Genomic DNA, 27,849 nt, shown 5'->3' on the forward strand with positions numbered 1-27,849 from the left:
ACTTGTCCACACTCCAGGTGGGGATTTGGGCTCCTTTATTGATTTCATCAGAATTTTCTTCATCACTTCATGCTTTTTCAGATTCACTTCCACTAGGCCACAGGTATGAATAGAGAAGTGGGTTCTCTCATTCCTGGATCAACCCTAATAGGCACTGGGGTAAAATGTCTTCCCTTCCCTGTATCCATGCTCTTTGCAGTTTGGTTTTGCAACTCCTCTCCTCAAGAGCTATCGTCTATTTCTCTACCTCCTTGAATTTGGCTGATTTAGTGATTTGCTTTAGCCATGAGACAGTAGCAAACATGATGCAAGCAGAGGCTTGGAAAGTGTTTGTTCTTTTGCTATATCTGGAACCCTGAGGCTACCCTGTGTCCAAGCCTGGACTAGCCTGCTGGAGGATGAGAGGTCATATAGAAAAAAGCAACCAGCAGCCAGCTAACCAGCGGATATCTCAGGCTACTGAGTGAGACTATCAATCCAACTCACTGTAGACACCTGAGTGAGTCTAGCCAAAATTAATAGAAGAAACATCTAGTTGAATACAGCTCAAATTTATGACCCACTGAATTATGAGCTAACAAATGGTAATCATCTTAAGCCATTACATTTTGTCATGGCTTATTATGCTGCAAATGTTACCTGATATAGTACCCAAGGTTTCCTATTTATGCAAAGCATCTAAAAATGATGACATGTTTCACAGGCGTTAATTCTCAAACATTCTAGTTAAGAAGAGAGAAAGAGAAAATGGGGAACAACTCTCAAAGACACATGGCTTACTGCTTCTATAGACTTCAAGGCAGAATGGACACAAAATACAGAACGCCAAGGAAAACTTCAGCTTGACTTGGGTGGCTGGTCCATATATTCAGCAGAGTTACTGGACTGGATGACAGAACTACATGTAGACATATGGAGGCTGGTTGGTTTGACCAAGAGCTATAGTTGGGTGATTTCTTAGAGTTGTTTTTTTTTTTTTTTTTTTAACTATTACTGCTGAAAGAATTATTTATGTTCTTGACTGGAACTAAGCATCCACTTCTCCAAATGTCCACAAACTTAATTAAGGTCTCCCAAACTCGTATGTTCTTGTGTCTTTGAGGAAATACAAGTAATTAGGCTCTTCTCTTAGAATATCAACTCTTGACTTTTTCTTATCACAAACTTCTGCAGCAAAGTTAGGATGGAGTATCAGAGTTACTCGACCCTTTAGTTGGGTGGTTTTCTGTCACGTTTAGTGTTACTTCTACAGGGAAGCATTTGTATTTTATACAGTTTTCTTTTTAGTGTATTCATTTATTGTTTCCCTTGATGTCTCTGAGGCAGACAATAAACACATTATTAGCATATTTCTACATTATTGTTATCATATTTCTATAGACAAAGGAAAAAATGTTCCATGAAATGGCTCTTCTCACAGCCAGTGAGTCTGGGGCCTGGACCCCTCTGCTTCTCAGACTAACTCCAGGCTAATATTATTTCCGATTTATACTACGTACCAGTTTGAAAAAATTGCAAGGTATCTTCTGCAAAGCTGCTGTAAAAATAGTCATTTTCTTACCTTAGATTTGTGATCTGATGTCAGTGTTTGAATTTTAATTTCTGTTTCTTTTTTCATTTCAAGGCAATTACTTCCCCTGAAAATGAAAAATCGCAAATATGTGCCAGATGTTAGATATCTTCTCATTCCCGTGGGCCTTTGCTACAAAGCTTTCTGATAAAAACAATTTGTTCATCAGACATAGGATGCCGTGGCTCATTGGACAACATCAGTTTTCCTAGTAATAGATGCATACCTTACAAAATTCTGTATCATAATTACTCAATTCAACTACTATACAAAGAGACTTCAGACCTAACAATTATTTCATTGTTGAGGGTCTGTTGTCAGAGTTTCCATTTTGGTTTCTGTTTTTCTTCAAGCTATTTTTCATTTATTTAATAAAATATTATTTGAGATAAAATCTGGAAATTAGGTCCTCAGTCTTGAAGTGAATTTTTAATTCTTCCATTTTGGTTGTAACGCCAGATTTTTGTCTTTGACACATGCCAGTAAGGGAGAAAATAGCATTTCTTGGCATAGAAGGGTAATTTGTGCTTCTTATTCTATTGTGAGTAGGAAGTATATACTAGGAAATTGCCCAGAAACTATTACTGCTTATTTCAGTGATTATTTTTCCTTTTAGAATATCCATATCATTGCTGAAACCAGAACGGGTTCTGAATTTCTATCTTTAACACATATGCACTGATTTTTATGGACTAAGTCAGAATGCTTCATTGTATTATTCATTGAGAGTTTCTCTGAAAGCAGCATTATTCTAAAATATGCTATGTCTCTCATCAAATCTATTAGTTATCAATGGCTGGCAATGAGCATGTTTCCCCTCTTGTCTGTTATCCAATGAGCTTGCAGCATTATAGAAACATTCTCCTGACTTAATTCTAGACAAAATCTTTCACAGTAAATGCAATGATAGGTTTTATTCAATAGTTTTATTTGTTGGCATAAGCTAAGAATTCTTAAAATATTAAAAATCAAGATTGCATTGTTTTTCTCGAGTGCATCAATCTTGATAATTTTCTAGTTATGCAAAATGATTCCTATAATTTTGAATTTTCCCAACTTTAGCTTGCCTTTCCATCTTCCCCCATTCACCTTGAAGATATCTGAGTGGAAAATACATGAGAGACAGTTATTCTGTCATTAACAAACAGCTGTAGAACTTGAATAAAACTCTTTTCTACTTCAGTTGAATGAGTTTCTTATGTTCCAGGAATAACTTTTAATGACAAAAACAGAGTCAAGACTAAGTTCTTCCTTGGCCTAAAATCTTCCAGGCAGCTGAACTGTGGGAAAAGACAAAACATAAAAAGGCAAAAAGCCCCCGGAAGGAAATAAACAGCATTACCCCTTCTTCTTCATTGCCTTCTCTAGGGTTTTCTCATGAGTCGACTTCTCTTTGTCATATTGTGCCACAATTTTGTCAACTTGTGTGCAATGTAACTTCTGCATGGTACTGTGCTCCTGAACAAGAAGAATTTGCAGTTATGAGCTGCACACTTAACGTGGGTGATAAACTATACCCTACGTGAGGCTGGCATAATTGTCACCAGTTATCCCGGAGTGTTGGTTTAGAAATCAAGGAGTGACTGAGTCTGAGAACTAGAAGGACTCCCAAGCTCCCACCCAACATAAGTCTCTTGTTTCCCCAAGATGGAAGTCTTCAGCATCAGCCTAATGAACACACCCACCTCAAATGACAGCCCTGCCCACCACCGGGCAGCACGAATCATCCCAAAATCCTTTCTTCTGCACATATAAAACTCCAGAGAATTTCCACCCATTCATCTTTGTTCTGTCCGAGACACTTAGTCTACTGTTCCTTGCATACATTGGTCCTCAAATACCCAAGTTCAGCTGCCACATTTCCTTTTTTTTTTTATATAAAAATGATTAATTATTAAGGTACAGTTGACATACAATATTATATTAATTTCAGATATACAACAGTTATTTGACATTTATATACCTTATGATGTGATCACCACCATAAGTCTAGTAACCATCTTTTACCATACAAAGTTATTATGATATTATTGACTATTTTGGCTGCCACACTTCTCCTCTTTTATATGCTAAACATAACTATTCGTCATGTGACATGGCTTCTAAACACCTGGCATATTTTGGAGCATTCTGAATGTCATCATTACACAATGAGAATTGCCAATGTGATTGCCACCATTGGCTGATTTCAAATCCCTGTCACTTGGTATTTTCACTGGCTTCCTTATCTAGATGCATTCATGACGATGACAGAGTGTTCACGAGCTCTGGTCTTCAGACTTATAGAGACTATTTCCCATCTGCTTCAATCACTGAAATCGGGGCTGCAATGCTTTGAAAATAAATATTTCTCCTATAAAAATTTATTCCTCCTGGTAATATGTCCACAGCCAGCAACTTATCTGAATTCAGATTTCCTTAGCTGCTCAGGTCCCTAAACATCAAGTAAATCAGTTGGTATTGAAAAACTATCTCTGTGTTTCTCTCTGCTCAAAACTCTATCCCTGTGTGGTAGGTAGTGATTACTGAAGTGTTCTGGAATAATCTGGTTCTCAGACCCCCTTTCTCCTTTAACAAAGGATTGAATTACTGATCATCATGTGACAAGGGTCAAGCCTCACGTGTAAAACAAAAGAGCCAGAAAATAATCTCTAAGCCCATTTTAACTCAAAAAAAAAAAGAAAAAAGAAAAAAAAATCACTGATTTCATTCTTTTGGCCCTTAATTAAATTATGAGACACTGTACAAGAGATATACATTTTTCACTCATTTAGGTCAAGAGCACTAAAATTAAACATGTTGAATCAATTTTTTTTTATATTTATAGTTTTATGATAGTAACAAATAGTTGTTTAAAGGTCAATCTTAATTGAGCCATTTTGGGGAAAAAATGTATAACTTTGAATAAAATTTGTATTTTTTTTTTATAGAAGTTAAGAGTAAATTCAACTTCCTTTGGGAAAACTGCTGCAAATCATTCTTGTGACTGATGTGATTATGAGTGTGAATTATCGCACCACGGATGACGCTGAAAAATCTGAGTAACTCAGGTTTGCTCAGAGGTAACTCTGAGATTACCACTAACCTGCCTTTGTGGGTGGCAGACTTGTAGGTCTGTTATCAAGGTCTTGCCATGAATTACAACTGATGAATTTAACAGCAGTCTTGGTGTTATCGGCTAAGCTGCCTCCATGGCAAAGAGCAAATTTTCCATTAGCAGCTTTACTGGAGTGCCAAATTTTAGTCAGTTTCTCAGTCATTTCCTCATTTCCTTTGGCTTCTCTAATAGTGATGTTGCAAACTGGTGGCCCAAGGGATGTACAGCCAGTCTACAGATGTAGTTATTGTTGGTGTTTTTTTTGTTTGTTTGTTTTGTTTATTTTTACCTACATGGTGTTTCAAGAAAAGATTGAATTACTGGCCAGTACTGAAAGATTAGAAAATTCGTAACAGATTTCAGATTTTATTATTCTCCTTCCAAGAATGACACTGGCCCATAGACTCTGGAAGCACTAATGGTGGTAACTGGGTCTGGCTTGGCTTTTGGACAGGAACAAGTGCTTCCTGTTTTCTACCTCTGACTAACTCTCTTCATTTACTTCTTGCTTAGTCCTTACAGGCATCTGAGTTACAGTTCTTCTTCTAATGTGCTGCTCAGGATATTTATCCAATTTTGGGTTTACGATTTTTTGCTCTAAGGGTCTGACCACATCAGGCAATTGAAAAGCATGCCTATCTTTTAATGGAAGTAACCTAATACTGGATTCCAATGAGCGATGTGCTAGAGTGAGCTCACTGTTACTTAGTTCTGCTTTTTCTGTGTCACATCTAATGAATACTTGACAACCATTTCCCTAGTTTCCACTTCAAACTGAAGAGGTGGTTCTAGCAAGTGGGAGACAATTAGAAGTCTGACTGCCAACTGCCTTCACAGGGTCAAAAGCAATTGACCATTGCATTTTCTAAAAATGGAATGTTAGCTAGCATCCTAATCTCATTTGGGGCTCGAATAGTCATTACCCCATCTTTTCTCCTCACTATCCTAATAGCAGATCACACAGCTATCTCTATGGCTTTTGCAGATGGCAGATTCTCATATTCACACCACTATTCCTTCTCTGTCCTGGAGCTAATCTTCAGGTTTGGAAATAAGATCTCTCTTGGACCATATATTTATTTCTTAACCAATGGGATTTAGTTCTTGGATTCTCTGCTTCTCTTTTGGTCTGAAAAGTGGCATTATTTACCAAGGCTGATATGTAAGAGCTGAGAGTACTCTACAACAGTGGCCCCCAACCTTTTTGGCACCAGGGACCGGTGCTCCTATGAGAACCTAATGCCTGATGATCTGAGGTGGAGCTGAGGCAGTGATGCTAGCACTGGGGAAGGGCTGCAAATACAGATGAAGCTTTGCTTGCTCACCAGCTGCTCACCTCCTGCTATGTGGCCTGGTTCCTAACAGGCCATGGGCCAGTACTGGTCCAAGGCCCAAGAGTTGAGGACCCCTGCCCTATAGTCACTGAATATCTACTAAGTATTGGTCTCTGCTCTTAGCTACCAAGTGCCAAGGTTGAACCATGGATGCTGTGATTGAGAGGGTTCAACCCAGGCCACCTTCCCTCTCCGGTAGGTTACTTTATAACTCAAGGTTTTAGGGCGGCAAATTTTAGCTCCATCTTAGGTGCCTTTAAAACTGTGATGAAAAGTTTGTAGATACTGTTTCACAGAAAGGCTGGGGAATTTATTTCCGCAATTACTTGACAACAGGGCAAAATGTGTTTTTGAAAGAGGCCTGATCTGCATCTTGCAAGCAATTAGTGGAGTTTCCACTAAGGGCTGAGGGACAGTAAAGAGTAATAAATAATACTTCTCTAAAGAATCAGTTCTTAGTGTGTATAGGAGTGAAGCTTATTTAAAATGTTTTCCTAGACCTCTCCTTGGAGATTATATAATTAGGTCTCTGATGGGCATAAGAATATGCATTTTTATGAAGCCTCAAGCTCTTATTTCAAGGATCATATGTTGAAAAGCCAGTCCCAAAGGAAGTCAAGATATCTGTGCCCTAATAGACCTGTGATTGCTTTTAAAAACCTTTTACTAAGACCATCAAAACGATGGGTGGAAAGAAAAAACTAATGTGGGAAAACTCATAGGCAAACAAGTACAGTGTTTAAGGGATTGAGTTCTGAAGTCAGAGAGAATTTTGATTCAAATCCCGGTTCCAACATTTAAAAACTAGGTGATCTGGTCAATCTGTGTTTCTTTAAAATATAAATTATCTCATCCTGTAAATAGTAGTAGACTGTTTGCAAAAAGGGCCACAATTATTCCCTGCTCTGTACCCACCCCACTTTGCAATGTGACTTTGTGGCTCATCCTGTCAAGAGGTTGAGTCCTTGTCCCTTGAGTTTGGCCCAGCCTTATGACCCGCTTTAGCCAAGAAAATGAGGTGGAGGTCTTGGTGTGCCATTTCTGAGCTGAGGCCTCAAGAAACCTCGTATGCCTCTGCTTGGTCTCTTGGGACCCCTGCCATGTGAACAAGACTGAACTAGCCTGCTGGAAGATGAGTGACCACATAAAACAGTGAAGAAGTGGCTCAGCAGAGGCCTTCCTAAGTCAGCCAGCTCCCGCACTGCACATCTGCCCACCACTAAACAAGCTGGCAGTGACAGTGATAGCAGATACATCAGTGAACCCAGATGACACCAGAAGAATCATCCAGCTGAACCCAGCCCAAACTGCTGATCTACAAAATTGTGAGCATTTTAAATAAATGGTAGTTGTTTCAAGTTGATACATTTGGGGACAGTTTGTTACCCAGGAAAAACTAACTGATACGAATTAATATAATTATAGTATTCCTTTATATAATCATTACAAGAATACTTAAAAACAAGTGCTTAAGTAAATTTCAATACAGATTAGCTAGTTTTACCATTTCAAAAGTATTGGCAGACAGAAAAACTAGCGTCAGGATAAACAAAATCAAATGGAGAGCAGCACTAACTATGTCCACTGTTAATAGGTTTGCCACATCCTTCCACCTCCCTCACCAGTTGGTCTTTGTTCAGTTTTAAAGACAAGCATGTTAGCCGAGTAGGCCTCAGAATACATTAGGCAAGTAAATGTTCATATATATCCTTCATCTTACAAGTTGGTTGAGATGAAATAGTGGAAAATACCACAGAAATACTATAGACTAAAAAATTACAGAAAGTTTATAGACAGGAAGGTCTAATTATTGGATAATAATTATTTGCAAAGCCCTCGGACAGTTAAAATAGATGAAAAACACTTTAGTTATAACCAGCATTAACTAGTCATATTATTCTGGGCAAAGGGACTCACCTCTCTGAATTTCACTTTATTCATGTCTAAAATTCGAATAGTATTAATTAAGTTTCAAGGATAATGTGAGGATTTGAGAATATATGTAAAATGTGTAACACAAAAGTGACATTAAATAGATGTTAGCCTTGTTGGTAGTAATTTTATATAAAAAGATATAGAATTCAGAGTCCATAAATTATGTTGCCAAAGCAAGCTGAATAAAAGTGGGCTCCCTGTGTGTTTAATGTGGGGGAAGGAATTCCTTCAGAAACTTATAATCACACATTGTAACTTGAACTTCTGCAGTACAGGAGAATATGAAAAACAAGTCATGAAATGGATCCCCCTGTTCAGAAATGCTTCTGAAAAGCAAGTCAAAGTCTGCATATTTTACTATGGCAATTTAGCTGTTGCTTGACCTAAGGAATTTTGAAGCCTTCCTCCAAAAAATGCACACTAGACTGTTAATAAGTCCACACGAATTTAGGTAGGATTTAGGGAGACTTAAAATCTTCTTTTAGGTTTTGCTTCTATTATAATGTGGGACCCCCAGAAACTCAAGGTTGTGTTCTGCAAAGGAAGGCATCTTGGATTCTTTCAGGCATCTGGGACTTGCTGGTCATTAAATAAAATGAGTATTTCGTTGACAACAAGCATGATGAAAATGGGAGGAATGAAGTACAATGATGTCTGAGGTAGGAAGATCTACTAAAGCTACCTCTAAATTGTCTTACAGAAAAAAACTTTTTGTCTGCTATGAACTGAATGTTTGTGTCCGCCCAAAGTTTTACGTTGAAGCCCTAATCCTTAACGTGATGGAATTTGGAGATGGAAGGTGATTAGGTCATAAGAGTAAAGCCCTCATGAATGGGATTAAGTTCTCTGCAAACCAGGAAGGGGTCTCTCAGCAGACAGTGAGTCAGATTCATGCTGCACCTTGATCTTGGACTTCCAGTCTCCAGAACTACGTGAAATTAATGTCTGTTGTTTAAGCCACCTGGTCTATGGCAATTTGTTATAGCGGCTGAAGCTAGGTCACCATTTCTGCCATTTTTCTGACTAAGCAGATAGTTCTGTTAACTGACCTGCGTCAGTTTGACTCAAAGGTTTAGACAAGGGAATCAGCAGAAAACTCTGCTCAGTATTATGTAGGTCAAGTTCTGAAGAATTGAGGAGCATCTTTCCTTAGTAGCTAAGTAACTAATATATTGACATTGTCCAAACTAGATGGAGATTTTCATAACAGTCCATGTACTGCCACTGCATTTCATGCAACAAGGGGAACTTGTTTACTTTTTGAAGCATCTAATATTCTACACAGAATAATGCAGTTCTAGACTCAGATGATCTGGATTCAAATACCGGCTCTGCTGCTAACTCTGGCCATTAGTTCAATTGCATAACTTCCCTAATCCTTAATTTCCTTACATGCAAAACGTAAACAAATAGAATTTACTTTATAGGGTAGAGTATTAAATGAGATAATAAATATAAAGTGCTGAGCAGAGCATCTAGAAAGTACTAAACATATAAAAGTTCTAGCTCTCGTTATTGTTATTGTTATCAGGCACAGTATATTTCTTGGTCATGCCTCAAGGAAATATTAAATGAGAAAGAGGCTGAGAACTTTTAAGTGTCCAAGTAGTCCAAAGGCCATTGAAATGTCTGCCTCAATGACAGAGATCATTAAAAAAATCCATTGAATAAAACCCTTGCTATGTGGGTACCAACTCCATTCCTGATAATTGAAGTCATTTAGGTTGCATTCTCCACCTTTTCTCTCTTTTTCTTTTTCCTTTCTATATTCTAAGCTGACCGATGACCAACAAAAATGAAATCATTACTTTAAGTAGCTCGGTTTCCAATAGTCCCATACTTATAAAAATCTGTAGCAAGTTTCCCCTATAGGCAATGAAAGGAATTCCACTGAATGCAATTATTCATGAAATTTAAGAGCAAAGAATCTTTGACGTGACCTGAGTATCAGAAAATCCATTAAGTCATCAGTTCAATAATACGAGGAATATTACAAGGCCAACATTAGGCCAAATTTCTCAAAGGAATGTGCACTGATAAAGAAATGACAGAATTCCAGGCCATGCTCTTTGTATCTTAATCTCTGGAGTGACTCTGAGGTCCACCACTCAAGACCAGCTCTGCAGGACATGCTTTGTTTTGAGGCTTGGGTCAGAATATAAAGAAGTAGGAACACAAGATTAGTTTAAAAGAACATTAAGAAATTAAGTTTCTCGTGCTCTCACTGCCCTTAGTGGAAGGAAAGAGGCATTCTGTTTTCTGCCTCCCTCGGTGAGCAGAGACAGACAGCAGGACAGTGTCTGAGTGCTGTGAAGTTTTTCAACCACCTTAGAATTCCTAAGGCCACCTTCTGCTGCTCTCTTCAATTTGCAACTAGCTCTTATAATTTCTCCCAAACACTGTCAAAAGACCTCTTCCTATGAGTAAAAAAACAAAACAAAAACAAAAAACAAAACTATTTCAGAAAGAGGCCATGGAGCAGAGTTTATATAATGGGGGAAAGGTGTAGGGGTCCTGGGTGAGAGGTTTAGAGCTTGTCAGCATCTCCTTCCATGCACTGTGTGTGGCAAACTATTTGCCCGTCACCCAGACAATTTCGGTACCTAGAGGCTAAGATTGTGAGCTTGTCTTCAGTGGTAAGGCTATGGGCCCACTTGTTTAGATAAAGTCATATTATTAAACAATTTTTAAATGAGTGAAGCTTTGTTATGCTTTTGAAATAACTATTAGATATGCAGATTACAAACCAGTGACAACCAATCCTAAAGGGATTCTGAGTTTCAACTTTATATCTAACCAGTTAAAATGCAGGTACCACTGTACAGTCAGCTGGTAGCAGTTTCTAAGTGTTTTTGGCTGTGAAGAATTCATCAGTCCATAACACAAAATAGTGGCTTTAGGTTTTCATCAGAGAGCTAAAAGAAAAAAACAAACAGGCAAACAAAACTACACTCAAATTATGCACATACACACACAAAAACACTATACCTTTGCATGCTTCTTCTTTAAAGAATTTAGCTCCTTCTGTTGTTTCTTTAAATGCTTCAAGTAAGCCTATGGAAGAAATGAAGAGAATCCAAAATATGTTTTTTTTTGTAGCCACAATCATTAGACTTCGTGAAAAACAAAAATATATTGGTTTCACCGATATGCATAATAAAAGAGTGCCTGGAAAATGACCAAGCAATCTTACCTTCATTTGCTTTAAATCTTCTATCCTCACTTGAGGGATAAGTTCGATACCTTTAAAAAATGATTAGATATTGTGTATATTAAAAGTTAGAAAGAATATCTGAAAATAGAACATTAAGTTTTGAAATCTCATCTCAAAACACTGAAGCAAGCTTTACATGTACTGTTATGATATAAACATTTTAATTTCTTATTACAAAACAGTTAACTTGACACTTAACTGAAATGCTTATTTTCATTGGTTGTATTTTCTACAAGCAGAGCCTGAGATAGAGATTCATGTGCACATAATTTATCGATGGAAAGCTCTTAGGAGAAACCCCTAAGTAGGTGAGAGAAGAAGGATATGACAGAAGCAGCAGCTAGGGTGTATTTCCAGCTGAAATGCAGCCTCAGTCTGATCCTACAAGGAGCTTCTTCAGCATAAACGCCCTCCAGAATTGTTCTATCTGAGGTAAGGACACTGGAATTTTGCAACTCCATATTATTCAGCTGAGGCCTTTAGAGGTTTTACAAAATCTTCCAGGCACTTCCAGGCAGGAGAACTTGTATAGCTGGAGAGCAATTCTCTGTAGAAGGGGGTGCAGCTGTGATATGCAATCAGCCAAGACTCCTAGCAGCTGGAGGATGGGTATGGTTCCCATAAAAGAAATCCAAGTGCAACAGCATCTATTACAGCCACTTTTATCTTTGCTTTTCAAGGTATATCACATCCGCCAATTAACTTTCAACTCTATTCCCAACTTCATCACCATCATCAAAGAACAAAACCTTTTTTTTTCATCTTCTTTCTTTTACCGAATTTTAGCATGTAACTAAAATGCTATTGAGCACAGCAATGCCTTTAATATACAGGAAATAATGAAATCAATACATTGCATACCAGGATGCTGGCTCAAGGACCTGGAGTAATATACTATGTCATCCTGCTATGTGAGTAGTGGTAGGCCAGGTGTTGTCACGGCAACCATAGTTGTATAAGAATCCCAAAACGTGTTCTGTTTGGCTACCGATTTTTATCTTATGCAAACAAAATGAATGTGTACTCTGTACTATAATTGATTTTCATTAGAATTCCAAAGGCTAGGTGCGAGATATTCAGGAAAGACAGGCATCAAGTTCTAGGTTCCTGAGCACCTGAAATGTGGCTAATGCAACTGAGAACCTGAAGTTTTTATTCTTAAGTTTAAATAGCCACATGTGGTTAGTGGCTACTACATTAGATAGTGCAGGTATCCAGGCTTTCCCAAATTTTGACTAACTGAAGGTTTACTATATAAAGTTTTTGTTCTTATCAACAAAACTCATTGAAAATAACTTGTTTTTCCTCAAAGCATACTCCAAAGAACAATTAAGTTAAGTTTTCTTAATTTCTTATTCTTAAGATTAAAGAGGAAAATCAAGCAGCACTGGTGTAATTATTGCTGTTTGGTGCATGTCTAAGAAAAACCATTTAGAACTCTGGGATTCCTCACTTTCATAGATGTTTGCAGCAAATGCTGCCAGGCTTCCCCCATACACCTTGCCCTTTCCACATCAGCTCACTCTAGCTGACTTCCAATCGCCAGAACCTGTACTTCCTTACCTGAGGACTTTGTCTTCCAAAACATGCATTGCCACCCTTTGGCCCATCTAGAATCATAGGGGAATTTATCTCTCCCATGGAATTCTCAACAAAAGGCTGACTGAAGTCAGGGTAAACATTCCCCATCTCCTGCACCCCTTCAGATGGATGGCTTTGGGGTGTGTGCCCGATACCAGTCCCCAGGGTTTCCCCACGGTCATTGAGCTCCAGGTGCTTCAGCGTTAACAGGCTTGAAAACACTGATTATTTGGTATCTTCTCTTCTTGTAGCACTTTCCCATGCCCCTACCTGTGCCCACTCTATCACCCCCAACCCCAATAAACTACTTGTACTTGCAACTTTGTCTCTGGGTCTGCTTCAGGGTGACCCAAATTAATATACCTCTCTAGAGAGAAAATGAAAGCTTGCCTTCTCAAATGACATCTCTTCCCATAAAAGCCACTGGAGTAGAATTTATTTCCTAACTCGCCCCCTTGCCCAGCCCCCTGATTCATAGAGAAGAGTGGAAAGAACACCTATAAACCTCCCTCTTGCACTTCTACGCCGTTCTACTAGAAGCCACCAAGCAAAAGAACAGGCCCTTCACTTAGACCAGGTTCTGCTGAGCCTGCTACCTCCACAAGGTTGTACATTCACCTGCTCCATGAACTTCAGCATCTGGCTCATAGTTTTCTTATGCAGGCATTCTCAATCCTCCAACAGAGTGATTAAATACCCATGAGAAGAATCCGTTTCACTACTTTCCTTTTCATTTCTATGATGCCTTCCAGTCTAGAAATCTTCTCCACTTTACCTCAGCGCCCAACAACACCTGTAAACAGTATGTTAACGTTGCTTGAAACTACCCCTCCTCCAAGACTTGTTGCTCAGAGGTGCCTCTTCCTGACCACAATTTCCACACCGTCAACTTGATTTATTCTCTCACATCCCCCACACATGCCTCTTACCCTCATCTCGTTGCTTGTTCCTTTAACCTTTTCTAGCATATATCTTCCCTCTTGCATCATCTCCACGTGAATATTAACCTGGATATTATGATCGATGTGGTAGACTGATTGAAAAAAAGGTCCAAATTCTTTATCCTTCCCAGTTTCCAAACCCATTGCTAAGTAACTTTGGAGTTCCTCTCATCAAGATGTGGAGTCCTTTTTCCCAACTCTTGAAACTGGGCTTGGCCATGTGACTTGTTTTCTTGAAAAAATGCAGTAGAAAGGACTTTGTGCCATTTCTAAGCCTAGGTAGGACTCAACATGCCCTGCATACTTCCATTCTCCATCTTAGAACCTTGCCATTGCCATATAAACAAGCTCAGGTTAGCCTGATGGAAGATGAGAGTCCACGTGAGAGAGCCCATTTGTCCAACCAACGTCACCTTAGATCAACCTAAAGTCCACTGAACCCAAACATGTGAGTGAGTACAGCCAAGATCTGCAGTGTTGCCTATTTAACTCACTGGTACCAACCCAGCCATGACCAGAAAAAAATCACCCAGATAACCTCATGAGCAATAATAAATTTTTACTTTTTTTAAGTCACTGAGTTTTGGAGTTGCTTGTTACACAGCAATAGTCAACTGATACCATCCCTTATCTCAGACTCTCCAATCTCTGTGGTCCCACACCATACACATTATGATAACTTCAGGCTTGGGTCTTCCTAAGCTCTTCTTTATCAAAATCTATTGCTTAAACTCTGGGCACTGCTGAACAAGTAATGAGATCAAGCTACATGGACTTAATTCATACTACCGATCCTCACTTGCCTGTGCACTCTGTGGCAGACCTTCTCATTTCCTATGGATTGTTCTATTCCAGTCAGGGGCTATTCCAAAGATTTTCCATATTCCTATTCTTCAGTTCTGCCTCTATCTTCTTTAGCAGAAGGCCACCTATCTAACTTTTTAGATCAGATGGACTCTACCTGTGTTACACTGTAAAAATGGCCAAGATTTTTTTCCTCTCTCATGAAGAGGTGGAGTCAGTTTGTCTACCCTCTTGAATAAGGATTATTGGTCAACAGGACACTAGCGGAAGCTGGAAAACGATTGCTCTTGACACTCCAGAGAACTGTATGATAGACTGTTTAGGCTGCTGGATGATGTGAGACAACTTAATAACTGATAGACATGAGAGTAAGGACATCCCATATCTAGCTTCTCGTTCAATCCACCAGCCAATCGCAGATGCATGAGCAAGATACTTATATAGATATCAGCCAAACCAGCTCAGACCAACCAACCCAATGAAACATGACCTCAATAAATGGCAGTTATTTTAAGCCACTAAAACTTGAAGTCATGTGTTATGCAGCATATGCTAACTGGTACACCTTCTGTCAGAGTTCTTCCCTTCCACTCTGAAATTTCTCTCATCCTTCTTATTGGCCCAGACAGAATATCTCTCCTCCCTCCTTATGCAGCAGAATTGCTCCTTTTCTCTTACGTCAGCTCTTCCTCAGAGCCTTGTTTCAATATACCCTCTCTTGCATTTTCCTTCTCTTTCATTGGTTCCAACCAACATGCTACTGTCCTCCATAACAACCATTTTACGTCTTAAATCATCAAATTTTTCTAACCTGGTTTCCACCTTCACCATTAAAGCATATCTAATTCAACATTAATTCTGTGGCCTTAACTTTTCTGGACTATCTACATTACCGTCCCCAAACTCATTCTTCCTATAACACAGATCTCTTTTTTTTTTTTTCCATTCATTTTACCTTTCCAAGCATTCTCATATTCATTCATTCCTCTGCACCCCCAATCCACCCGTCTTTCCTTCCTCATCTTGACATTCCATGTTTCTGCCCAGATGTATCATCAACAGCTTGAACTCAATGATATCTAGGACTGGAATCACCTTACCAAAAGCAGTTCTGCCTCTTGACTTTTCTACTTCTCTCAATGGCACCATCTATCTGTGACCTGTCCTTAAAGTCTCAGAATTACCACTGAGCCTCATCCTCCCTAAGGCCTAATAAGTTACCAAATTATTTCTATTTTTTCTTTCTTCGTTCTTTCCCCCTAACTGCTTCCAGCTTAATCCAGGCCCTCCTTGCCACTTGTATGGGTCTTTCATTAATTAGTCATTTGCTTCCTAAGAAAAGAGACTGTTAGATCTTTATTAGGCATGGCTCCAGGGACACATTGATGAAGGAGGTATGGTCTTGCCTGCACTAATCCCTTTCTCTGGTCATTATCACATTACATAAATATAATGTAAATATGTGAGAAGTGTTATAATAGCAGCATGAACACCATAATTCTTAACTGGCCCTTAGCATCTATCTCCCCCTTTCAATGAGTTCTTCTTCCAAGACTATATTAATCTCCTTAAAATATTCCTTTGATTGTCATTCTCCATTGCCTTTCCAGGGTGGTCCTAGAACCCTTTCCAGACTGGAAAAATTGAACCACTCATCACTACTGATCAGCACTTTCCCTGATCCATTTTCCTACATCTAGGTTGCTTCCTATGTTGCTTCTTCCTAGGCTGCCTTCTCTTGCTTCCTCTGCCTTCTCTTCCTGTTTAAGTCAGATCTATGTTTCAAGGCCCAGCTCAGGTGGGGTCTCATTATAAGTCTTCTCTGAGACCCTTGCTGGAAGGGATTCCCTCTTTCCTCCTGTTTCTGAGGGTTCAGCCTTCACTGACCACTGCCTGGGCTGGATGTTATGTGGGGTTCTGCTCTATTTCGCTCTTCTGACCATATGAGGTCCCTGAAGCTGTGAAGGCATTTCTCATACAACTTAGTACTGTCACTTAGAGAAGGGTCTCAAGTCTCCTGAATAAAAGGCCCAAGTGAAACAGCACATAGATTCTCTTTCTCAAGGCGTCTGTTGAGGAGACGAGTGGAAGTGAGAGCTGCTTGGCTCCTTCAAATGAGCCTTTTTTGGAACCAGGGATGAGGCACTTCCAAATGCAGACATGTCCCCTTCTAGTACTGGGATCACCTTGTCCTCTGTAAGCTGGTCACACTGTACTGTCTTTCAAGCCACTTAACTCACTATAATTATAAATGTTCTTTTACTAGTAGGTGTGATACAAGAGCTTTTACTAAAAAAAACTTTCCATTTTCCACCGTCTTTCTCTCTCTGAGTGGCTAATGGCAATAACGACCAGTGCTGGTATGGAATACCCAAAGCCTGTATCATTACCTTATTCCATGTTCTTTCCAGGGAAGAACAGAAAAACAGCTGCAGGCTAAGTACAATTTGGGCTACTTTTGTGCAATCCCATTTTCTAATTTGTTTCACAAAGCCCAATGCATACTTAGTTTCCTGCTAAATTACTAGGTTGCTTTGGTTTGGGAAATCCTGTAGTTTCTTACCTTAAACTGCAGCACTGTGGGTACTTAAACGTACAAACAACTTGATTGCTTTACACCACGGACAGTGAATTCACATATAAATGGGAAATATATATCTATATATCTATATATCTACACACACACACACACACACACACACACACACACTGAGTAAAACATCAGTAGGAAAAAGAGAAATTCTAATTAAAATAGAAGAGTGAGTTTAGTAAATAGTTCATGGTCAAGAAGGATACTTAAAGTATTTAATTACCAGTATGGGATAGGCACCATCCAATCAGAGTAGATCTCTGGCCACAAAGAATGGAAGTCAACTTTAAATAAAAAGTCGGTACAGCTGTTCCCCTACATACCAGCTGAATGTTAGCACATGGGAAACATAATTCTTTGTGATGAGACCTCTTATGATCTTTTCTTTCATCCACAGGTAATTGGTCTTCAAACGCCCATCTGCTAATTTTACAAATAAATAATCATGGATGCTAAATATCTACCAGTTAGGGAAACTGTCAATCAGGAAATCTAGAAATGTCTGAACAATCATGATTCTGTTGGTTCTTGAGCCCACTGCCTGTCCAGATAAATGTCTATGGTAGTAGGTGGAAGAGAGTGGGGAGGAGTTAGTGAAGTTCCCAGTGTGGAAGTTCTTTCCAAAAAGGACACTGAATTTAAACATTTTCTAAACTACGGCTATTGTACCCAGTATAACTAAGATGCAGGGGATCTACTAGAAAAAAACATCAATCCCGACTCCCTGTGAAATAGGGAAATTAAGCAGTTTGTCCAAGCCATAAGAAAACATGGATCTTCAGTTTTATGTGGCAATGAAAATTGCAAATTAACAATTCTAAATATCTTTATAAAAGACTCTTTGCAAAGATTCTAAAATTGCCATAATAGATAAGGAACCCAAAGAACTGTCCTTTACCTTTTTTGGCTTCCATGCCAGACGCCAGGGCGGCTGTGGTGGTTGGTCTGAGCTCAGAGCTGCTCTGTGGGGTCACATTTGCTTTGGCAGTGTTGGCCTTTCCTTTCTTGTCATTCTTAGAAGTGTCACTGGGCACATCAGCTATGTCACTCTGGAACAGAAATGTTAACATTAACCCAAGTGAATGGCTGCCATCTTGAGTTCAACTGTCTTGCACCTTCTCTATTTTAATAAATCAAGTCTGTACCACTCGACTTCTTTTCAACTCTCTTAACAGATCTTTTCCCGGCAGGAGGGCACATTATAAGGTTTCCTCAGCCTTAAGGCAAAGGATGACGCCAAGAAAAGATCCAATTCCTTTACAAGAGGAGTGTACCTTCTCTTTCTAGCTACTGGAGAGACTGCTGCTTCCAGTTCAAACTGAGAAGTATGGTAAAGGAAGCTTTAGAAACAAACAACAGAAGTGTGCACTGAAATGGGAGGCTGGATGCAAGATTGGTAAAAATAAAAAAATAAAAATACATGTCAATTTCATTAATTTATTGAATCGGGTCGGCTGGTATTTCAGTATATCACAAAAGTTTTCTGTACTTTAAACATTCCTAAAAGCACCATGGATGTTTTTCATTTTGTTTCTAATGGGGCAAGGGTCCCCAGAATTAAGCCACAGTGATGTACTGGGTTTTTCAGATAGTGGTCACATTGTATTAAATATGGCACATTCTCACTGATCCTTGAAACTATTTTGTTGAATTAATAAGTATGATTTCAAAAAACTTTGTTGAACTTGTTATATTAATTTATTTGTTTGCTCTAGGAATCACTGTTTAACAACTAAACTTCCCTTACTTGGCTGTCTTTAATTGACTACTGCTACTTACGGTTTCAATGCCCATAGCTCTCATTTGGTCCGCCCTCTTTTCCGTAATTGAAAGAAACTTCTTTGGATCTGATAAAGCATCCACAATATCTGGGGAGGAAAAATTCTTTGTTTTATTGAAAACATCCAAGAAAATTCAGCTAATATACTATTCAGAACCCTGGACCACCATTCTACTCTGTAAGTTCCTTCTCGTAGGACATAAGACAAGTTCGGAAAGCAGTTCTAGTTGCAGAAAACAAGAAATAAGTAGGCTAGGATCAAAAGCCAGTTGGTTTCTCTTATTTTCTCTTTGATTTTTCCCCGAATAAAGAAGACACTGTGGCAGAGCAAGCCAAGTAAATTGCCTTGGGTTCCTGACTGTTTACTTGTGTGACCTCAAGTACGTTGATTATAACTCCAGCCTCAGTTTCCTCATCTTAAAATTAGAACTGATAACACTCACCCTGCAGGGGTACTTGGAGAGTTCGACAAGATGATGAATGTCAAAAGTACTTGAAGCATATTAGATGCCACCAGCACTAAGTCCGATTTTTATATACAGAAGGCTAATGCATATTTAAAGCCAATTTTGCCCCATGGTAGATAAACTAAAATATTTCTCCAGTGTTTTCTCAGCTATAATTTGTACTTAAAAATAGTAAAATTCCATCTTTTATATAACATCATTTGAAGAGTTCCAAGTACTTTGAAACAGGATTTCATATAATTTGGCATAATTTACCAATACTATAGAAGGAATCGTTGTTATTACCTTAAAACAGTAGTTTACGAATTTTAAAAACTGCGTTTATCTGTTTCTGCCTAGCAGAATCACATTCGTAATTACATTCACAAGGTAATTTTTCTCAGTCTAAAATTTTTTGCTTTTATAATAGAAAATAATACGTGCACATGAAAAACATTCAAATATAAAAAATGAAAAGTAAAAATCTCCTCTCCTGCCAATTCTACACTCTGTTAACTAGTGTTACCCATTTCTTGTATCCTTATATTTTTCCAAACTCTAAATAGTTCTCTCCACCTATTTTTTTATTGTTTAATTTTACATACTTTGGAAACACTTTCACATCAGCAACATGGATCTACTACATTATTTTTAAGAGATGCTTATTTATTTCATTTTCTGAGTGGCTATGATATCTTTAACCAGTTCCTTATTGATAGACTTTCCCATTACTTCTAGTTCTTGCTCTAGAACTCCCTGCTATTTTACACAGTGTTGTAGTGAATATCTATGAATATCTCACAGAAGACCTCTGCATATGTCCATGGGATAAATTCCTAGAAGTCAGAATGATGGGTAAAGGCATTTGTCCTTTTGGGAATTATTACCAAATTGCCTTCCACAGAAGCAATAGCAATGTATTCTCCTACCAGTGGTCTATATAAAGGTTTGATTCTAGTTATCGCTCCAGTCTCTCAGAATTCTTTGTCTCATAATGGGGAATGTGGACAAATCAGCCCTTAAATAATGCTTAGGAAAAACCATAGAGAATTATTTTTCAAAAGTTAATATTCTAGGAATGTACTTACATAATTTAACTCCTTATTATGAAAATTTGTAAACATACACAAAAGTAAAACAATTTCCTATATGCTGCTGATGAAGACCCAACAATTATAGAGTCTGCCAACATTTCCTTTATCTATCTTCCTCTTTTTCTCTCTTCTCTCTGCTGAAATATTCGAAGGCAAATTCTAGACATCGTATTTCATTCTTAATTACTTCTCTGTGCATTTCTAAAAAAGAAGGGCATTTTCTTTCAGAACTAACTGTATCAGTTTTATATCCAACAAAACTGGCAGTAATTCCTTACTATGATACATAATACATGTTGGTATTTCCTTTTTTACAATTAGCTTGTTTGAATCAAGAAACAAAATCTGTATTATGTCTCCGAAAACTATTTTAAAATAGTTCCTTCTACTATTTATTTATTTATTTATAATGCATAGACTTGTTGAAGAGACAGATCAGGAGTCCTGTAAAATGTACCACGTTCTGATTCTCCATGTTTCTTGTTGAATTATTTAATTCTAAGGCTTCACTTTCTCTTTTTGTAAGAATACAGCATAGGAGGTGCTGTGACTTCATACCTGTCACATGGAAGCAGACAAAGCCTAGTGGTCCCACTTGTCGTGGTGCTACACTCACTGAGCGGGCTCAAGACTTTTAGCCCATTTGTGTCTGTCTTCTAAATCCCTCCTCCTTTCACTTGTCCACATTGTTATGGGACAAAATGAAACTTAAACTGTGCATACTAAACTCTCCTGCTCTTCCCTGGAGGCCTCCAACTGCCGGCCCACATTGTACTCACTCTGCCTCTGCTTCCAACTGGTACATTTCAGTGAGTGACCCACAGGGTTGGCTAGTTAGGAAACAAACACTTGTTTACCTTTAATAATATACAATCATTTGGGGGGCCTGAAGAGAATATATGACATTTCCTTCCAGTAGGGAAAATTAGATAATTTTTTAATCACTTAAACCCAATATAAAATCAATAAAGCAAGACATTAAAGAATGAAATGATCCTTGTACTACATGCTTGAAACTAATAAAATAAATTAAAAAAAACAATGAAATGATCCATAATCATTCCATCCTAAGCTTTCATTCTTATATATTTTTATGTAATTTTTTCTATATGAATACATATTTTTCATGTTTACTTAAAATTATATTACCTGCTTTTAAAATTCATTAGTAGGTTATATTAGGTTATATCTATATAGTTCTGAAAATTATTTTTAGTGAGTGGCTAATGTTCCACTGAGTCTTGTACCTAACTATTCCCCACTGCTAGATATGTAGATGGACTTTCGATTTTTCTATAAAAAATGAATTCGCAAGACATATCTTAGTGTGAAAAATGATTTCTTCATTACTTTCTTTTATCAGAAAATTAGCTGTTCGATTACATAATATAGCAAACTATATGCCTAAAGAGCATTCCTAACAAAATTTGTTCCTGATAAGCTTTAAAGTAGTTTTGGAAGAATGATTAATGGAAAAAATCAGTACTGAGAAAAAGTATAATTAAGAGGTTGCGGTGGGTTGAATAGTGCCCTCCAAAACTTATGTCTCCCTGGAAACTCAGGATGTGACCTTATTTATAAATACTTCATTTTTAGGTATAGGACATATAATTTTGCCATGTGACAGCAGGTGCACATTCTGCAGCTGGAGTCATAGATCAATGCAGAGGGTAAACACTGCATATCTGGGACAAGTCCACCAAAATTATTCGGCCAAGGGAAAACAGGCTCAGGTTAGGGAGCCAAGGCCTGTCCTCATATCTTTTAGATAACTTTTCTATTATAACCCAGTTTTTCCTTTGTCCAGAGGCATATAAACATTATTTTTAAATATATACTTTGTATACACACACACAAATCAGTTTCCATATTTGATATGCAGTATATATATCAAATATGGAAACTAATTTTTAATAACCACATGTAAAATAATGCATAGCCAGAGAATGAAAAACTATATCTCAAATATCTCATACCTTTATATACTTAGTATAACTCTATTTGAAAATGTTATTTATTTTTTCCTTGCCTCAGCCCACGAAAAAAGGTTTCAGGAAAGAGTTAAATAAATCCGGCATATTCTTGGCCAAAGTTCTGTGTATTCAAGTAAATGTGGCATCTTCCTTTGGTGACAATCTGACATTTTGTGGGGCTTTTCCCCTGATACTGGGGGGCCACTGTGGCCGGCTATATCCCATGTTGATCAGCATTCCACAAGACAAACCACCGTGGCAAGAATGAATTTTAAATGCCGATAACACTGACTAGTGTGTGAATAAGTCTGTCCAGGGAACAGCCACACTGAACACCTAACAAGCCTCTGACTCTTCAGAACCCACGAGGTGAGCTAAAATTTTCTAGATACTTGGAGGCCATGGCACAAGTTCTGGAACAAGCTTGCTTTTGCTTTTTCTCATTTGCTTCTTCTTTCTGGACGCAATGGAAATTTTGCTTATTTGTATTTTTAAAAATACTACCTGTTTCGGGGGGTTAATGCCATTTCCAAAAGGCTCTCCTGGTAAAGACTTTCCATGTATACTCTGCTTCCCCCTTCCTCTCTCCCACCCATCCTTCCTCACTTCCATATGGAGTTGAAAGCATCAACTCCCAAGAACTGAAAAGAAGATAAAGATTCCTTAGTACAGACTTCTAGGTACACAGAGGTTTTTCAGGAGAGCTCTGTTTTTTGTTTGCTTATTTGTTTAGCCATTTCTTTTCGAAGCATTTTTTTAGGGTTCGTCAGTGGCAAGCACCAACCGTGGCACTTAGGACCCTCACTGCCCACCCCACCCCCCACCACTCACCCATGTGCTCATTCCTGGCCCAGTTTCCCTCCCATTCCCCACTTTACTGTTTTCTATCTCATCAAGAGATAAAGGCAGCAGAAAATACATGTTCTCTTACTGGCTGTAAAGCAATGCTAATAAAGATCAACAAATCCCACAACTATGAATTTGGATTAGCTCTTTTAGCTTCTACTAAATGATCAAGCGTTCCCCAAACCTCATTTCCTAGAATGCTAGAAGATACAGTTAAGTGCTCAGGGGAAAAAGGATCCTGTGGTGAAACAGGAATGAGAAATGTTCGCATGTCCCTTCCCCTCGGGCCCCACAGTACATCTTGAGGAGCTATGCAACAAGGAGCCTGTTGAAATTCACTTAGTCTAGCAATTCCTGATGTATTTCACCACAATCCATTCCAACCTCTTCTCTGAAGCTTTTTTCCTTGGCATGCTTACTAATATTTTCTGTAGTTCATAAGAAGCAATACAAATGGATATCACTGCTACGCGAATTGGTTTTTCATCACATATTGGATAGGATAAGGTGTTTTGGCATCCATGAAGGCGAGGCCAATACAGAACAACTTTAAATTATATCAGGAAATCCTGAGCTCATACTCCAGCAATGGCATCTTAATTATGGAGGTTCTTTCTCTGGAACTGTCCGATGTGAGAAACAGCCAACTAGCCTCGCAAAGGGGTTGGAAAGCAAACCTGTGAAGATGCTGGGCAGAGTGAAGAAGAAACACCTCCCACCCCTTGCTGCGATGTATGTTTAACCATAAGGGCGGTGGAAAGGGGAACTGGGCAAGTAAACAAGGGGCCACTTCAGCTTTGCCTACATAAAATAGCTTAGTTGCAGAAGAGTAGACAAAATTTATAGTTATAAAAGCAGGTATGGCTCAAGGAAGAAAGTACTCAGGAATCACAACTCAAGAGAGACATTTAAATATAATGCTCATGCTCCATATAATCTGGAAGCATAGCTTCAATTCTCTTATTTGTTGTCCCTTCCAGACAGTAATAATAAAATAATTGCAAACGGGAAAACCCATTAAAAGTAGATAGGAAAAGAAACACTGGCACTCATTTAATTGTCATCAGCTTGGAACTGTTTTCCTTACCAGGTTAATAGTGACAAAGCTGCTGTGACGGTAGTGAGTGTCATCATCAGCAGCACTCGCACCAACGAATGAAGCAGTAGAGACAGCCCCAGTACTCTGAGTCGCACTAGGTCTGACACAGGAAAAGGTGCCTTAGCACCCAACCTAGTACTTACATTTTGTGCATGAGTGTGGGAGTAAACAGGAGGACTGTTTTATTCTATGTTCAGTAGAAAAAGAATATTGAAAAAATTAAACGGAAGCTTTTTGATTCATCTCTAGTCATCCCTCTCCTAAATGTTATCATTTCTTTTCACGTCAAACTTAGTTTCTGATAGTTAAAAGAGTTCATCTCTGTTCTTCAGCCCTGAGATATTTTACTTCTTAGCCACTTAGGAACAAAACTACAGTAGTTCCCCATGTATCTGTGGGGATACATTACAAGAACCCCAGTGGATGCCTGAAACCTCGGATAGTACCGAACCCTTTATATACTGTTCTTTTTCTATGCATATCTATGATAAAGTTTAACTTATAAATTAGGCACAATAAGAAATTAATAATAACTAATAATAAAAGAATTGTAGCCATATACTGTAATAAAAGCTATGTGAATTTGGTCTCTAAATCTTATTGTACTGTACTCATCTTTTCACTTAAAGGAAGCACTTTATGGCTTCTCTTTGGCATTTCTGAATTGCCAGCATCACTAATCTTGTGCTTTGGGGCCATTATTAAGTAAAACAAGGTTTACTTGAACACAAGCACTGTGCTACCACCACAGTCAACCTGATAACTGACAGGGCTACTAAGTGACTAACGGGCGGAGAGTGTCTACAGCATGGAGATGCTGGACAAAGGGGTGATTCACATTCCATGCGGGAAGAAGCGAGATGGCTCAAGATTTCATCATGCTACTCAGAATAGCGCATGGTTTAAAACTTATGAATTGTTTATTTCTGGAATTTTCCATTTAACATTTTCAGACCTTGGTTGATTGGGGGTAACTGAAACAGTGGATAAGGGGGGACAGCTGTACTTGTGAAGAGTTCAGAAGCTCTGGTAGCCATTTTGGCTCTGTTATTTCTTTGTGTGTCTTGGGAGTTATTATAGTAATGAGAAGGAGAAGCAGTTGCACTAACCCCTGCCCCTGACTCTTGAGGGGGCGAGGGAGAAAAACGGATCTGGCAGTAGTGGAAGAGGATCAGGGTGGACATTTGCTTTAGACCTATCTCATGTTGTGTGACAACTGGGGTGGCTCAGAGTTCAAAGCTCTAAAGAGCACCATATGGCAGAAGACAGAAATAATTACAGGTAATTGGAAAAGTGCCAAGTTGTCTCATCAGTAGGGACTCATCATCATATGGTGACCTCATAAGAACCCCAATATTGGCACAGGACCCCAATAAATAAGTGAACATAAATATCCTGTAAATGTCCAGGCTCTACCTAAGGAAATGTCTCAACTTGGATAAACTTTTTAGGCATAGTTTTCTTGTTTTTATAAAATGAAACTACCTGACTTTACTAAGATTTAAAATACATTTAAAAATCACATAGAACAAAGACTTGTTGGTGTTTACAGACATTATGGTAACATTACTAATGCATTAGAATTCTGAAAATGTTTAGTAGGCACAAAATTAAGAGATGTTTCTTAGGATAACGAATTGCTATGACAAAATAATTTTTGCAGCAAACTAATGGGTAAAATTAGGAAGAGGAAACTATAACCAATGGATTTTTCTTTAGCTGTTAAAAATAAATAAATAAAAAATAATGGAGGAGTTGCTATGGTCGGACACCATTCCAGAGGTCATCTGATCTTTACTTATAAGGTGGAGACTGCTGTTATCTCCAGCTTCTATGAGGATAGCAAAATGTAAAATGTTTTGCAAACTCATACAAGGTCTGACAGCTAGTAACTTGTGGGGCTCTAGTCAGCATTCTTATGTACATCATATTCATAGAACTTTATCTAGATGTTGAAATGTATCTGAGACCACTTTGGAAATTATGAGAGAGAGATCTATGAGTAAATTAAAATTGGATTTAAATAATTACTTAAGAAAAAGAGGAACAACCCAATTAAAGAAAAAAAAAAGGGTACTAGAGAGTCTTTTTCTGGCAAAGGAAGACAAGTGACCAAAAGGCACATAAAATATGCTCAATCTGACTCATAATTGTAAATATGCAAAATGAAATGATGAGATATCACTTTTACTACCTTTACTTGAAAAATTTAAGAATCTTTCAGAATCCAGAATTGGCTAGGGTGAGTGAGAATAGGCTGTCTCATATACTGTGTAGAAATAATACTGATCCAACTTAAAGGGCCAGATAAAGAGATAGTGATATATACCTATATAACGGAACATCATATAACCTTTACAAAAAATTAAAAAGCCTTGTGTGCATTGACATGAAATGTTCTCCATACTACATTATATAAAGAAAGCAACTGGTTAAATTAAAACTATATAGCAATTGGTTAAATTAAAACTATATAAAGAAAGCATTTGGTTAAATTAAAACTATATGTATACTCACACACATATTTATATAAACTTTATATTTATGTATGTACATATTTACTTATATACTTATGTTTTATAACCTGTTGTTTTAAAACATTCATGTATCTTTTATTTTAAAATATTATTAAGAATTATCTAGGTAGCAGGATAACAGGTTGCTTTATTTCTTTTGATTCTTTTCTAAATTCAAAATAAATATGTATTTTAAAAATTCTTCTATGTGCTATTTTCATATTATCTTACCGTTATAGAAAAATGGGGCAAAATAATTGTTTTGAATTTACAGAAAGTAAAGTTATATAGGCTTACTTAAATTTAAACAATCCAGAAGTAATAAGTAGAGTCCTGCCACGGCAGGCTGCCACATTGGGCAGAGTATTCTCTGTGATGTTCCAGGTGGTTGTCCAGTGCAGTTGGCTAGCTCCACTAAATGCTTACTCTGACTCTCAAAGAGTAACTATTTTTGAAGTTGGGTGTGTACTTATAGAATTTTTCTATGTACTTTATGTACATGGTAAAGGGTCTCTGTAAATAATAATGAGATTGTTTTGCAATTCACTTTTTGGCAATATATTACTGTCATCTTTCTAGTTTAAATGCTGAGATCTGAGTCATTATTTTTAATGGATGCATAGTATTCTATAGAATGACTATAACTAACATATTTACCTAGACCTTATTGGTGGACTTACGCTGTATCTGATCTTTCTTATATAAATAATGGTGCGTGACATTACAGCATGGGTTTTTAAAAATTCTCTTTTAACAAAATGATTAAAAATATACATAATTCCTAGGTTAAGTATTTGGTGAACTATGAGAGTTGGGACTTAATTAGCTTGGTCAAGAATAAGAGTTCTTACTTCTATAACTGGATCTAAACTTGCGGAGTATTGTGGACCAACCTATTCGCCTAAAAATCGAGATGTGATTTACCAAATTACTTAATGCTCTGGAAATGTGCATATTTTCCTCGTGGTGGCAAAATTATTCAATAGGAACAGCACAGTCCTCTTGCTGAGTAACACTGGTCTCTGAGGA

At 37.9% G+C, this 27,849-nt stretch overlaps 1 protein-coding gene across 2 annotated transcripts in view; it reads right to left on the reverse strand.

The window, feature by feature from the left end:
* The window catches only part of PLCB4 (phospholipase C beta 4), a 376,819-nt gene that overhangs the window by 21,323 nt on the left and 327,647 nt on the right, over positions 1-27,849 (reverse strand). For both annotated transcript variants that reach the window (XM_039874509.1, XM_039874510.1), the window contains 6 exons: positions 18,846-18,934; positions 17,965-18,115; positions 11,130-11,179; positions 10,925-10,990; positions 2,913-3,028; positions 1,562-1,637 (listed from right to left, as the gene is read on the reverse strand). In XM_039874509.1, coding sequence (XP_039730443.1) covers positions 1,562-1,637; positions 2,913-3,028; positions 10,925-10,990; positions 11,130-11,179; positions 17,965-18,115; positions 18,846-18,934 — 548 coding nt within the window. The remainder of the gene's footprint in view (positions 1-1,561; positions 1,638-2,912; positions 3,029-10,924; positions 10,991-11,129; positions 11,180-17,964; positions 18,116-18,845; positions 18,935-27,849) is intronic.

Source organism: Pteropus medius, unplaced genomic scaffold, assembly GCF_902729225.1.
Source record: "Pteropus medius unplaced genomic scaffold, Ma_sr-lr_union100, whole genome shotgun sequence".
NCBI lineage: Eukaryota > Metazoa > Chordata > Mammalia > Chiroptera > Pteropodidae > Pteropus > Pteropus medius.